This window comes from Crotalus tigris, unplaced genomic scaffold, assembly GCF_016545835.1.
Source record: "Crotalus tigris isolate CLP2741 ecotype Arizona unplaced genomic scaffold, ASM1654583v1 scf7180000024343.1644824, whole genome shotgun sequence".
Lineage (NCBI taxonomy): Eukaryota > Metazoa > Chordata > Lepidosauria > Squamata > Viperidae > Crotalus > Crotalus tigris.
The window spans coordinates 1,165,139-1,178,393 of record NW_024100513.1 but is presented as its reverse complement, the minus strand read 5'-3'; the positions used below and the strand labels follow the sequence as shown (position 1 = coordinate 1,178,393).

Below are 13,255 nucleotides of genomic sequence, written 5' to 3'. Positions count from 1 at the left end.
GTCTTATTCAGAAAGTACTTGATTGTAGTTACTGACTCAAAAGGATATGCCACGAAATACTGTATTAGATTAGTGGACATGGCCACACCTTTATATTTGCCCATTGTCGCCTACTGAGTATCTGAGACATGAGTAGCATGTCAACTAGAGCCAGGGAGTAAACTTTCATTTGTAAGTCATATATGTTGAAAATGTATCAAATGATAGTCTAGGAAGAGGGGAACATTTCACTGTAATGAGCATGAGCAATTCTAGCCCTATCAGTTTGAATGTCTTAATCCCAAGCCCACTGTTTAAAACCAGCTAAAGCTTTAGTAAATATGAGGAGAGTTTCTGTCAGAATAAGAAAGATATACTATGCCAGACCATGATTAGTTTATCTCTTCAGGGAGGAGACAAGACAACCTAGTATAGTAAGATAGATCAAGAAAATTGAAGAATTTGCTTCCATCACAATTCAAGATGTTTTAGATGAGCTCCAAAGAAAATACAGCTCAATTCTAACCATATGAAATCATTAAGAGATCCATTTGACAGCTTTTAAGAATTTTGGTTGGATGAAGCTTGAGGTACCCTTGTGGATGCAAAACTGAATATGATATAGCATCAAACTCAAAACTTTAGTTTTAAATAATTTAACTGCTGCTAGGACATAATTATAACCATATAGGCTTCATTATTGCATGTACATTACTTACTAAAAACATAAAACACCAATGATTCTCTGCTGATCACACTATTCTTAGGACCATGGCATTCAGAACGAAAATTCTCCTGTCAAAATCATACCCAGCTCTTCATAATTATACCTGACTTGATGTTGGATGACGACTAGTTCAAAAGTTTTGTAAAGTTGCAAAGAATGTACATGGACAGAATTAAAAACAAGCAAGTTCTTTCATGGGATATTCATTCTCACCTCTTTATAACAGAGTGCTGCTGAAGGCCTTAATGGAGGTGCAGGTCGTAAACAGCTCAAACTCCATGGCTTAGGAGTTTTAGGAGGCTCCAGTGGTCCCCAGTTTATAGTGGTATGAGGTGTCCCATGATGTGAAGGGTGTGGAAGGGTATGATAGACAGGAGTCATCGGCATTTGCTTGCTATCTGCATGCTTGCTAGAAGGTGTTACAGGATGAGATGGAAGCTGCCATTTGAACAACAGAGTCAGAAAGGACCAAAAAATGAATACAATGAATATCATCTGATTATGGATTTTGGCACTGTTCCAATAAACAATTACTCTGCTTTATTTATGCTAAACTAGTAAGTAAAAGGTAAAGGACTTCCTGTGGATTTTACTCCGCTAATTGTTGCTGACTATAGGGAGTGGTGCTCATCTCTATTTCAAGGCCATTCTGCGATCAGTGGCCAACATGACATCACAGGGCACTGTTACTTTCCCACCGAAGTGATACCTATTTATCTACTTACGTTTGTATGCTGTTGAACTGTTAGGCTGACAGGAGCTAGGGCGAGGATGGGAGCTCACTTCATCATGTGGCACTCGGATCTTGAACCCAGGCTGCCAACTTTCCAGCTGACAAGCCCTGTGTCTTAACCATTAAGCTATCATGCCACCCTGCTAAACTAGTTATTAATATTAAATATGCAGCGGGAACATTCAATTGCTGTATGTACTGGAATTTATGTTTCCTTCAACTCTGTTGTATACAAATACTAACAAGTTAACTTAATAATACAAATGAGTCAGTATATTGACCCATGTATATTCAGTGGGGCAAAAAAGTATTTAGTCAGCCACCAATTGTGCAAGTTCTCCCACTTAAAAAGATGAGAGAGGCCTGTAATTGTCATCATAGGAGACCTCAACTATGAGAGACAAACTGAGAAAACAAATCCAGACAATCACATTGTCTGATTTGGAAAGAATTTATTTGCAAATTATGGTGGAAAATAAGTATTTGGTCAATATCAAAAGTTTATCTCAATACTTTGTTATATAACCTTTGTTGGCAATGACAGAGGTCAAACGTTTTCTGTAAGTCTTCACAAGATTGGCACACACTGTTGCTGGTATGTTGGCCCATTCCTCCTTGCAGATCTCCTCTAGAGCAGTGATGTTTTGGGGCTGTCGCTGGGTAACACGGACTTTCAATTCCCTCCAAAGGTTTCTATGGGGTTGAGATCTGGAGACTGGCAAGGCCACTCCAGGACCTTGAAATGCTTCTTACGAAGCCACTCCTTCGTTGCCCAAGCGGTGTGTTTGGGATCACTGTCATGCTGAAAGACCCAGCCACGTTTCATCTTCAATGCCCTTGCAGATGGAAGGAGGTTTGCACTCAAAATCTCACGATACATGGCCCCATTCATTCTTTCCTGTACACTGATCAGTTGTCCTGGTCCCTTTGCAGAGAAACAGCCCCAAAGCATGATGTTGCCACCCCCATGCTTCACAGCAGGTATGGTGTTCTTTGGATGCAACTCAGTATTCTCTCTCCTCCAAACACGACGAGTTGTGTTTCTACCAAACAGTTCTACTTTGGTTTCATCTGACCATATGACATTCTCCCAATCCTCTTCTGGATCATCCAAATGCTCTCTAGCAAACTTCAGATGGGCCCGGACATGTACTGGCTTAAGCAGGGGGACACGTCTGGCACTGCAGGATCTGAGTCCCTGGCAGTGTAGTGTGTTACTGATGGTTGCCTTTGTTACGCTGGTCCCAGCTCTCTGCAGGACATTCACTAGGTCCCCCCGTGTGGTTCTGGGATTTTTGCTCACCGTTCTTGTGATCGTGTTGACCCCACGGGGTGAGATCTTGCGTGGAGCCCCAGATCGAGGGAGATTATCAGTGGTCTTGTATGTCTTCCATTTTCTAATTATTGCTCCCACAGTTGATTTTTTCACACCAAGCTGCTTGCCTATTGCAGATTCAGTCTTCCCAGCCTGGTGTAGGTCTACAATTTTGTTTCTGGTGTTCTTCGGCAGCTCTTTGGTCTTCACCATAGTGGAGTTTGGAGTGTGACTGTTTGAGGTTGTGGACAGGTGTCTTTTATACTGATAACAAGTTCAAACAGGTGCCATTAATACTGATAATGAGTGGAGGACAGAGGAGCCTCTTAAAGAAGAAGTTACAGGTCTGTGAGAGCCAGAAAACTTGCTTGTTTATAGGTGACCAAATACTTATATTTTCCACCATAATTTGCAAATAAATTCTTTCCAAATCAGACAATGTGATTGTCTGGATTTGTTTTCTCAGTTTGTCTCTCATAGTTGAGGTCTACCTATGATGACAATTACAGGCCTCTCTCATCTTTTTAAGTGGGAGAACTTGCACAATTGGTGGCTGACTAAATACTTTTTTGCCCCACTGTATTACTGGAACTTTGTAGATCAAGCAAATAATATATTTCCTTTCCATTGAGTATTACTAGGTTCACAAAATGATAATAAGGAAAATAAACATTCATTTTTTTCCTGGGCCTGGATGTCTGAAGATACCAGCAAACCAGCAAGAGATTCAGTTACATTTGACACAATGCTTCCTTACATAAATAATTCACAATCAAAAATCATTTCACCAATTATTTATTCAATTTAAAATTCTACTGCTAAAAGCTCACTAATTTTATCACTGCAATTTAATTATCAGCCTGTGTCAAGCTATAGTTTTAGTTATAATATAAATATGTTTTCTTCAGTAGCTCCTTCATAATGGATTGGGCCTCTTTAATTTATAAGTAGTGGACTAAAGGCAGAGGTCCTCTTACCGTATGAGAAGGAACAGAATGTGGTTTAATTGCAGGAGTTCCAACAGTTGTTACTTTGGTTTGTTTCTGCAGATGATCTACCCACTCATGCAAATCTTGTTGATTATTACAAGATACCAATATCCGCTCTATCATATTGCCTAGAACCAAATAGAACATGCTGAACAAAAAAAGTAAAAGAAATAACTACCATTTAAAAGTGTATAATGCTGAATTGCTGTATAAATTATAGCAAATACCCATCTATCAATTCTTTTATACCTATGCAATACATTAAGTGTCTTTTCCACATTATAGTACAAGAATTTATTATAACCATAGTACCAAATTTGTGTTCCTGCTTCCAAGAACTCTTAATATACCGTAAATGCCGGCATATAAGACGACTTCCACGAGTGCTGAAATCGGCGCCAAAGACGGGGGTCGTCTTATACGCCGGAAATACTGGTAGTTTCCGGCGTATAAGACGATGTTCTAGGAATGCGGCCCGGCTATAAAGACAGGGGTCGTCTTATACGCCGGGTCACCTAATACGCCGGCATATACGGTATGTAATATCTGGCTTTAAGATTTGTCAGAAGGTTAAAAGTGCAAATTGATGCCTGGAACATATATCTTTGATGGGGATTGCTTTATTGACAACTACTTGACCTTTAAGATGATGGCCATTTTTTATATTCACCAGTACATCTTGGAAAAATAGTAGTTGCTCAATTTGGTAATCTGCAGAAAACTGACTGGTTGCCAGTATATTTCCAAATACAGGTCAAAGTTTTTTCTTCTAAAATCCTGAAAAACTCAAACGATACTTACTCCTATAATACATGATCAACTGAGAAAGTTATGTTTCAAAGGCTACTGTTAGGCCATTAATGATTTGAGAAGAGTATTTCCTACAATGTTCTAATTTCTTCAATGTTTTTATAATTTATCTTTCTCTAAGCCTACTAATTAAGTGGAGTTTAGTCTAGCTCTTGATAATGTAGTTTTATTGGTTTTAGATTAGTTTACACTTTTTCCTAGAATACTATTTAGTTGTAATGAAACATATCTTTAATTCATTTAAATTAAATAATTTTTAAGTGGGATGATGCAAAACTAAAGAGAGCACTTATACTATCTTGCTGCTGACTTGGCAGACTTCCAACAGCCTTTCTTCTGCCTGCAGAAACTGTCCAGTTACAACACCCATGTACACCAGCCTGTCAGACCAGTAGACATGCTTCCTGCAGATTATGGAATTGGAAAATTGGAGAAAACGAAGATGGAGAACGCTAGTTTAGAAAATGAGTAGGTGCCAATTCTAGTAACATTGTTTGCTGCATATTCACAAAAAAAGCCCAGAATGAAAAAAAAATTACCTGATATTTCAAATGCATTTCTGTGATTTTCACTGTCTTCTAGTTTTGTGATGGTCATCCCTGTTAATGGAAGCTTTCCCTAAAAGCAAATGCACCATTGTTATTTCAAATAATTCATCAAATATTATTGAATAATAAAACATACAATGGAAATGTTATTATAATTGAAATTAAAACATATACATTCTGATATTAAAGAAAGTTCTAGATGCCTAGACTTTACTTATGTTTTACTTATATATTTATTTATCTAAAAAAACTTTACTTGCAAAAATGCCATAGCAGGATCTTCGTTAAATGATACAAATGGTTCTACAGTTGGAAATAATAGTTTAGGTCCACATATAATTATATCTGAGTTATGTCCATTGAGGTAAATCTTAAGTCACAAGAGCAAAATTTACATGTAGTTTAAGTGTTCCTTCCTCTTTCCTGCTCCACCCTCTTCATTCCCATGAACTGTCCCACACATGGTTGAAATCTGTTCTGAAAAAAATTGAGATGTAAAGCAAGGCTTTTCAACCGGTGGTACACGTACCACCTATGGTACTTTGACATATGGCAGGTGGTACGCGGCCGTCCTAAAGAAGTGTAGCAGGGTAGGGGAATGAGGTGAAGTGACCCAAGCCTGAGGGAGAGGCAGCTGGAGCTGCAGGACTGTCGGGGTTCAGCAGAAGCCCCAGGAGCACCAGCATGGCTCCAGCTGATTGGCGCTTCCGGAAGCAGCACAAAACTGGAGGTGAACTGAAGAAAAAGGGGGGGGGGGAAGGATATAAAAGGAGGTGGTTTGGGCAGAAAAGGGGGGGAAAGACAACAGAGAAAGAGAAGAGGATGGAGAAGAAGCTGTGGAAGGAGAACTCAGTAGGAAGGGAGGAAACAGGAACAGGGAAGAAGCAGCAGCTGTTGCTGGAAGAAAAGGTCCCCTGGTTCATTTTCTCTAGCCGGGAGAATGAAATCAGCGCTGATGAAATGAAAAGCCAGGAGACAAGCATGTCGGAAAGGAGGTGGGTTTATTTCAGAAGCCAGTGGGTTCCTGATCAGCTGGCAGCTTGAATGGATTACCATAAGGATTTTTGTACAGTTTTTACAGCATTTTGTAATTCAGAGGCTTGGTTTGTGTGCTTTGGTTATTGGAATATTTTAGTCTGTTTCACAAAGGCCAGCAATGAGTCCACAGTGTTGGCTTTCATAGGTTTAATTCCTTTACGTTTAAACAAATGTAATCAGTTTTACCCCCTTATCTTGAGTCTGTCTATGGCTTTTAGCAAGTTTTCTTTGTAGGTAAACAGGCTTAATTTAAGGTTATCGCTTTTTGCAACTGCCAAGCCTTTGCTACATTGTTTAAACTGAGACATGTCTGAATCAGCTTAAAAGAAAAGAAAAGAAATCCAGAGTTTAGTGTTTCTTTATTCTGGGAGGCTTTTGTGAGTCTTTCTTGCTTTGTGCTTGATTCCTGTGTCTTTAAAGGTATAGTGAAGGGACTGGGGGGGTGCATTCTTACTACACTGTGGAAGAGAGCTCAGAAGGCAGAGAGGAAGAAGAGGAAAGGGAGAGAGGAAGAAGGGCCGACTTGCTAGCTCAGGGGTCTACAAACTTAGCAACTTTAAGACTTGTGGACTTCAACTCCCAGAATTTCTCAACCAGCCATGATGCCTTAGAAATTCTGGGAGCTGAAGTCCACAAGTCTTAAAGTGCCAAGTTTAAAGACCCCTGAGCTAGCTAGTAGTGGTGCATATTAATAACATGGATAAATTCATTATACATTTGTCAGTGCAAAGGGAAAGTGATTCAGCAAAAGAACAGCCACTGAAGATTTTAAAACCGGTACTTTTTTACTTTTGTCTACAGTTTATAACATGTTATTAGATTATAGAATAAAATACAAAAATACAAAAGCAAATATTAGGATACAATGGGGAGGAAAAAAGGGGAAAAAATGAGGGGGAGAAGGGAAAAAGAACAGACTTCCTCTGTTGCAGTAGAAGGAAGCATTAATATTGAACCTCAACTTTTTACTTTTCCATAATATTATAAACTAGCCATTTCTATAACAACAAATTAATCTAATCAGTTAAACCCCAAAGCCCCCCTTTTTTTAGTCATCAAGTTTTTGATACCTTGCTAAGCACTGGTGGTACTCAAATATTGTCATGTCCTAAAAGTGGTACAATCTGTGAAAAGGTTGAAAAGCCCTGATTTAAAGAATGCATGGAGAGGAGAAAACTAATAGTGTCCTGACTCTCAATTAATGGACACAACTGGTAGCTTATTGAAAATTACCATCACCATTATCTTGGCCGATTTCATCTCATTCCCCATTCTCTTTAAGCATAACTATGCCTGCAATTCAATTTAATTCATGGTTGGTTTCTCTCTAAGTAATAGAGGTGTATATATTGGGATAAGCAGCAGAGAGATGGTCAGAAGAGCCAAGCTGAGGGCGGGGAATAGTTTTGAACACATTCTTGATGTTAGAATAAGCAAAATGTATTCCCACCTTTGGTTGCAAAAGTATGTGTGAGTTGGAACTAATATTTCTAACACCTTGTTCTTGAGCACGTTCCTTAGGGCTCTGTCCTAAGTCTGCTGTTGTTCACCCTGCTGATCCGTGACTGTTGTGCAAGGTTTGCTATCAACCATATTGTGAAGTATGCAGATGATGCAATAGTAGGCCTTATTCAGGATGATAATGAGGGTGATTACCGGGAGGAGGTAGAGGGTTTGATGAACTACTATAACAACAGCCTGGTTTTAAATGTAGGAAAAACAAGAGAGATCAATGTTGATTTCAGAAAAAGTAGGCACAGCCATACACCTCTGTGTATTAACGATTCAACTGTGGAGGGATTAATAATATCAAGTTTCTGGGTCTGCAACTGATGAGGTTAGCTTGGTCGCTCAACAGTGAGACACTGGTGAAGTGGGCATAGCAGCCCCTGCATTTTCTGCATCATATGAGAAGAGCACATCTTCTTTCCCCTGTCCTTACCACTTTCTATAGAGTGATGATTGTCATATTGTATTACTGTATGGTTTGGAAGCATTATTGTTTCAGACAGGAAGGCTATGCAAAGAGTGGTGCGGATGGCAGAAAAGATTATTGAAAGTTCCTTCTATCCAGGATGTAGTATATAAGTGCTGCTTGACCAGGGTCCACAGTATTGTCGGGGATACTACACATTCTCTCCATGACTCTTCGTTACCTTCTGGGAAGAGGCTTCATTGTATCCGAAGCAGAACAACTAGATTCTGTAATAGCTTTGTATCATATAGTATCAACCTTGTTAACTTTCAAGATTTTTTTCTGCTATGTATTCAAAATGGACTGTGATTAATATATGTGTGTGTGTGTGGGTGTGTGTGTGTCTATGTGTGTGTGTGTGTGTGTGTGTATGTATATATACACACACACACACACACACACAGGACGTACATGTGTGTACATGTATGTGTATGGGTATATGTATATTTTCTTTTGAGAGCAGGCATTAGAATTTCATTTTTTAATATGTGCCAGTGTGTTTACAGAAAAAAGTGACAATAAAGCTTACCTTACTTTATCTTACCTTACCTTGTCCTGTCCTGTCCTATCCTATCCTACCCTATCTTATCCTATCCTAATTCAAATGTATCACAGAGACTAAAATTGTACTGAAGCTTCTATTACCTGGTAGATAAACCCACTCATCCTTGGGCTGGCAGACAACATCAGCAAAATGTTAGGGAAGAGAAGAAGGTATCTTTCATTTTTTTCCTTATTAGAAAGAAGAAAAACCAGTAACATATGAAGGTCAGATTAAATGGAAAGGTTAAATAAAATGCAGATAAACAAATGAGATGGCAATCACAATATTTCTCAAATTATCATTATTAAACCAGCACCACATTAGACATCTTTAGAACAAAAGAGGCTAAGAGATTTTTAGAACAAACTCCCTACAGAGAATGTAACCTTATTTGGAAGAAAAGCAAAACTCTTGTCTCAGACAGAGAACTACTGATTTTTTAATAAAAGAAAATGACTTCTACCACTGTTACGATACAATGTTATTTCTAGAAGACTTTATTCCTCTAGTAAATGTGAAATTAAAAGTATTGTTTAATTGCATAAATAGGACAAAAAGATGACACATTTTTAAAAAATACACTCAAAAAGATTTCAAGTAATGTTTTGAAGGGGCAAATGTGTTGTGTTGCCCGTTCTCTCTAGATTAACTGATTGAGTATATTTTTAAGGCCACCCTTAATGACTCTGAATGGCTCAGAAGAATTAAAAACAGTAAAAACAATTCTGGTAGTAGTATAAGCAAAACCTGCCATACCTCACTGCCAGCACACTGAATCATGACTTGTGACATGTAAATTACATTTCCTAATGTTTTAATGTCTTCTCCTTCCCAGCACCGGATGGCTTCAGTTAATATCTGGAGTTCAAGTTCTTTTCTTTTCCGTACTTCTTGGCACTGTGCCTATACGGCCAGAATAAAATATCACATGTCATAAAACTGGACTGAATAGTTATTTTAGTACAGGTAGTCCTTGACTTACGACCATTTTTTAAAATTATTATCTTGAAAATTCCATTTCTGTATTATATTAGAGTATTAGAATATAAAAATCATCACATTCACAATAATCTTATCAGAATATAATCATATATAATCATATATAATCATAAGAAGTAGCAATCATATTGTTAAAAATAGTATTTCCCACAATAACATTAACTGTATAACAATCAAAATATTTACTAATTCGTTATGAATCTTCCTCCCGTAAACCACATTTTCTCATATTTCCAACCTCTGTTTTTATCAGCTAACCATTAGTAAAATAAGTCCCATGTCATATAGTATTCAGTTTCTTCTTTTTCTTTAATCTTTAACATTAACCTATCCATTTCTGCACATTCCAGTATTTTTTTAATTATATTCTCCTCTATAGGGATTTCTTCATTTTTCCAAAATTGTGCATATACTATTCTAGCTGCTGTTAATATATGTAAAACTAAGTAAGTATCACCTTTATTATAGTTCCCTGGTAACATGCCCAATAAGAATATCTCTGGTTTTAAATCTATATGTTGTTTTATCATTGCTTCCAACCATAGGTGTATTTTATTCCAATTTTTTTTCCTTTGGGACATGTCCACCACATGTGATAATAGAAACCTGATATTTGATTACATTTCCAACATTTAACAGATTTATTTTACATATTCTCTAATCTTGCAGGTGAAATGTGTCATCTGTAGAACATTTTATAAAGATTTTCTTTGTACACTGTTGACATTGTAAGTTTATAGTTTCTGTCCCACAGTTCTGCCATTTATCTAATTCTATTGTATAGCCAAACTTCTTAGCCAATATTACCATTGTCTCCTTTACTTGTTCTTCTTTCAATTTAGTACTTAATAAATAATTGTATATCCTTTTAATTAATTTCTCATCTAATCCCATTAGAATCTGATCCAATTCAGTTGGTTCTTTATAAAAACCATATATCTTCCTGTCTTTTTCATATCTGGATTGTATCTGTAACTGTGGCCACCATGATAGGGCAATCCCTACTCTATTAAGTTCCTGTTTAGTTTTAAGTTCCCCCTTTTCATTTAATATATCACTGTATCTTATAATTTTTCCATATTAATTACATTCAGATGTATTAACGCCTCCATTGTAGATAACCAAACTGGTATTTTTAAATATTGTTGTTCTTTAATTTTTGTCCATACTAGCAGTAATGCATTCCTGATATAATGTCTTTGGAAGTAGCTATGTATCTCACTCTTCCCATACCATAAAAACACGTGCCATCTCAATTGAAGATTATGTCCCTCCAGCGTCAACAATCTTATGTTCCTCAGATTAATCCATTCTTTCAGCCATGTGAGTACCAATGCTTGATAACATAGCTCCCAATCTGGAAGGCCAAAGCCTCCTCTATTTCTGGCATCTTGTAACATTTTTACATTTATTCTCGCTTTTTTGCCTTGCCATATAAATTTTAATATCATTTTATTTAATTCTTCAAAGTATTTTTTCTAGTCTTATTGGAATTGTCTAAAACAAGTACAGTAATCTTGGCAAAATATTCATTTTAATTGTAGCTATCCTACCCAACAAGAACAGTTGTAAGTTTTTCTAATTTCCAAATATACTTTAATTTGCGCTTTCAATTTATCATAGTTGTCTTCTTTGATAGTTACACATTTTGCTGTTAATTGAACTCCTAGATATTTAACTTTCTTTGCAATCTGCATATCCATCATTTCTGCAAATTCTCTTTTCTGTTTATCCGTAAAGTTTTTAAGTAATATTTTAGTTTTTCTTTGTTTATTTTCAATCTTGCAACTGCTCTGTATTCTTCTATTTTCTCAATTAGTTTAGGTCAATTAGTTTATGATCATAATTGAGACCAAAATTTCTGTTATTAAATGAGCTTTGCCCTGTTTTATGACCTTTTTGCCACAGTTATTAAATAAATCATCACAATTGCTAAGTTAGTAACAAAGTTGTTAAGTTAATCTGACTTCCCCATTAATTTTGCTTGCCAGAAGATCGCAAAAGGTTATCAAATGACCCTAGAACACTGCAACCATCATAAAATATGAGTCAATTTCTGTCTGAATTTTTATCATGTGACCATGGGGGTACTATAATGGTCATAGGTGTGAAAAACAGTCATAAGTCACTTTTTTCAGTGCTGTTGTAAGTTCAAACAGTCACTAAACAAACTGTTGCAAGTTGAGAACTACCTGTAATGTCTTTGGACTTCTCCCCAGTCCCCAAATTAAAAAGGGAATGAAAACTGGAAGCCTCTGGGAAAGCAACTCTTTCTATTTCCATTTTAACAGAGTTCTAACTCCTGCCAAAAAGGTTTTTATAAAAGAAATTAATCAGGGAAACCTGAATCTAAGAGACTTCAGGGGTAAGTAACTGCAATGTAAGTCTGTGTGTTGTACAACAAAAAAAAACGAAAGATGAAGACATAACCTCTGACAAAGACTATTAAAAATATGGAATCTTGTTTTCAAAATGTTGTTAAAAATGTTAAAATGTAGAAGTATAATTCATCGTATTCACATATGTCATATTTCTAGTGCTGTCATTGTGCCAAATCAATATTATTACAGATAGTCCTTGACTTACAACCATTCGTTTAGTGACCAATGTTATAGTGCAAGGCTTTTCAACCAGTGGTACGGGTACCACCTGTGGTACATTGGCACCTGGCAGGTGGTATGCGACCATCCTAGAAAAGTGGTAGCGGGGGAGGGGAACGAGCTGAACCAGGGGCAGCACCGCACAAGCCTGAGCTAGAGATGCCTGGAGCTGTAGGGCTGTCAGGACTCAGCAGAAGCACCAGGATCACCACTTTTTTGGGGCTGTCAGGGCTCAGTGGAAGCGCCTGTATAAGTGCCAGGCTCCAGCTGGAGCTTGGCGCTGATCCTGGCGCTTCTGCTGAGCCCTGAAGAAGCACCAATCAGCTGGAAAGCAGCACTGATCCTGGTGCTTCTGCTGAGTCCAGAAGAAGCGCCATCAGCTGGAATATTGCAGCATCTCCACGGTCTTATGATTTATATTCAGATGCTTGGCAACCGATTCATATTTATGATGGTCACAGTGTCCCAGGGTCATGTGAAGTGACCAAACCTGCTGCAATGACCCAGCAGACAGGGGGAATAAAAACCAAACACCCCCCACCCCACCTCTGCTGCCAATCCTCAACAGAAATGTCACAACAATGAAAACCTCAGATAGGAGGAAGAGCGCCACCGGGTGGGCAGGCAGGTGTCTTGCTCAGCTGTGGCTTGGGGGCACTTTTTTCAGTGCCATTATAACTTTGAACAGTCACTAAGCAAACTGTTGTAAGTCAAGGACTACCTGTACTTTATCACTTTTTTCCTTTTTTTTTTTTTTTTTTGGTCATCAAGTTTTTGACACCTTGCTAGGCGACTGGTGGTACTCGGATATTGCCATATCCTAAAAGTGGTACAATGGGTGAAAAGGTTGAAAAGCCCTGTTATAGTGACACTGAAAAAAGTGACTTACAACTGATACTTGCACTTACAACTGTTGCAGCATCCCTATGACCATGTGATCATGATCATGGCAACTGGCATATATTTATGATGGTTGCAGCTACCCAAAGTCATGTGAT

At 37.7% G+C, this 13,255-nt stretch overlaps 1 protein-coding gene and 1 long non-coding RNA gene across 9 annotated transcripts in view; one reads left to right on the top strand and one right to left on the bottom strand.

Annotated features, from left to right (window-relative positions):
• Nucleotides 1-5,070, top strand: part of LOC120300552 — a 39,125-nt gene extending 34,055 nt beyond the window's left edge. For both annotated transcript variants that reach the window (XR_005554687.1, XR_005554686.1), the window contains one exon: nt 4,900-5,070. This is a non-coding gene — a long non-coding RNA (uncharacterized LOC120300552). The remainder of the gene's footprint in view (nt 1-4,899) is intronic.
• ARHGEF7 (Rho guanine nucleotide exchange factor 7) overlaps nt 1-13,255 on the bottom strand; it is a 142,233-nt gene that overhangs the window by 57,915 nt on the left and 71,063 nt on the right. For all 7 annotated transcript variants that reach the window (XM_039326742.1, XM_039326738.1, XM_039326737.1 and 4 more), the window contains exons 12-16: nt 9,415-9,561; nt 8,760-8,846; nt 5,093-5,171; nt 3,732-3,871; nt 920-1,144 (exon numbers count right to left, since the gene is read on the bottom strand). In XM_039326742.1, coding sequence (XP_039182676.1) covers nt 920-1,144; nt 3,732-3,871; nt 5,093-5,171; nt 8,760-8,846; nt 9,415-9,561 — 678 coding nt within the window. The remainder of the gene's footprint in view (nt 1-919; nt 1,145-3,731; nt 3,872-5,092; nt 5,172-8,759; nt 8,847-9,414; nt 9,562-13,255) is intronic.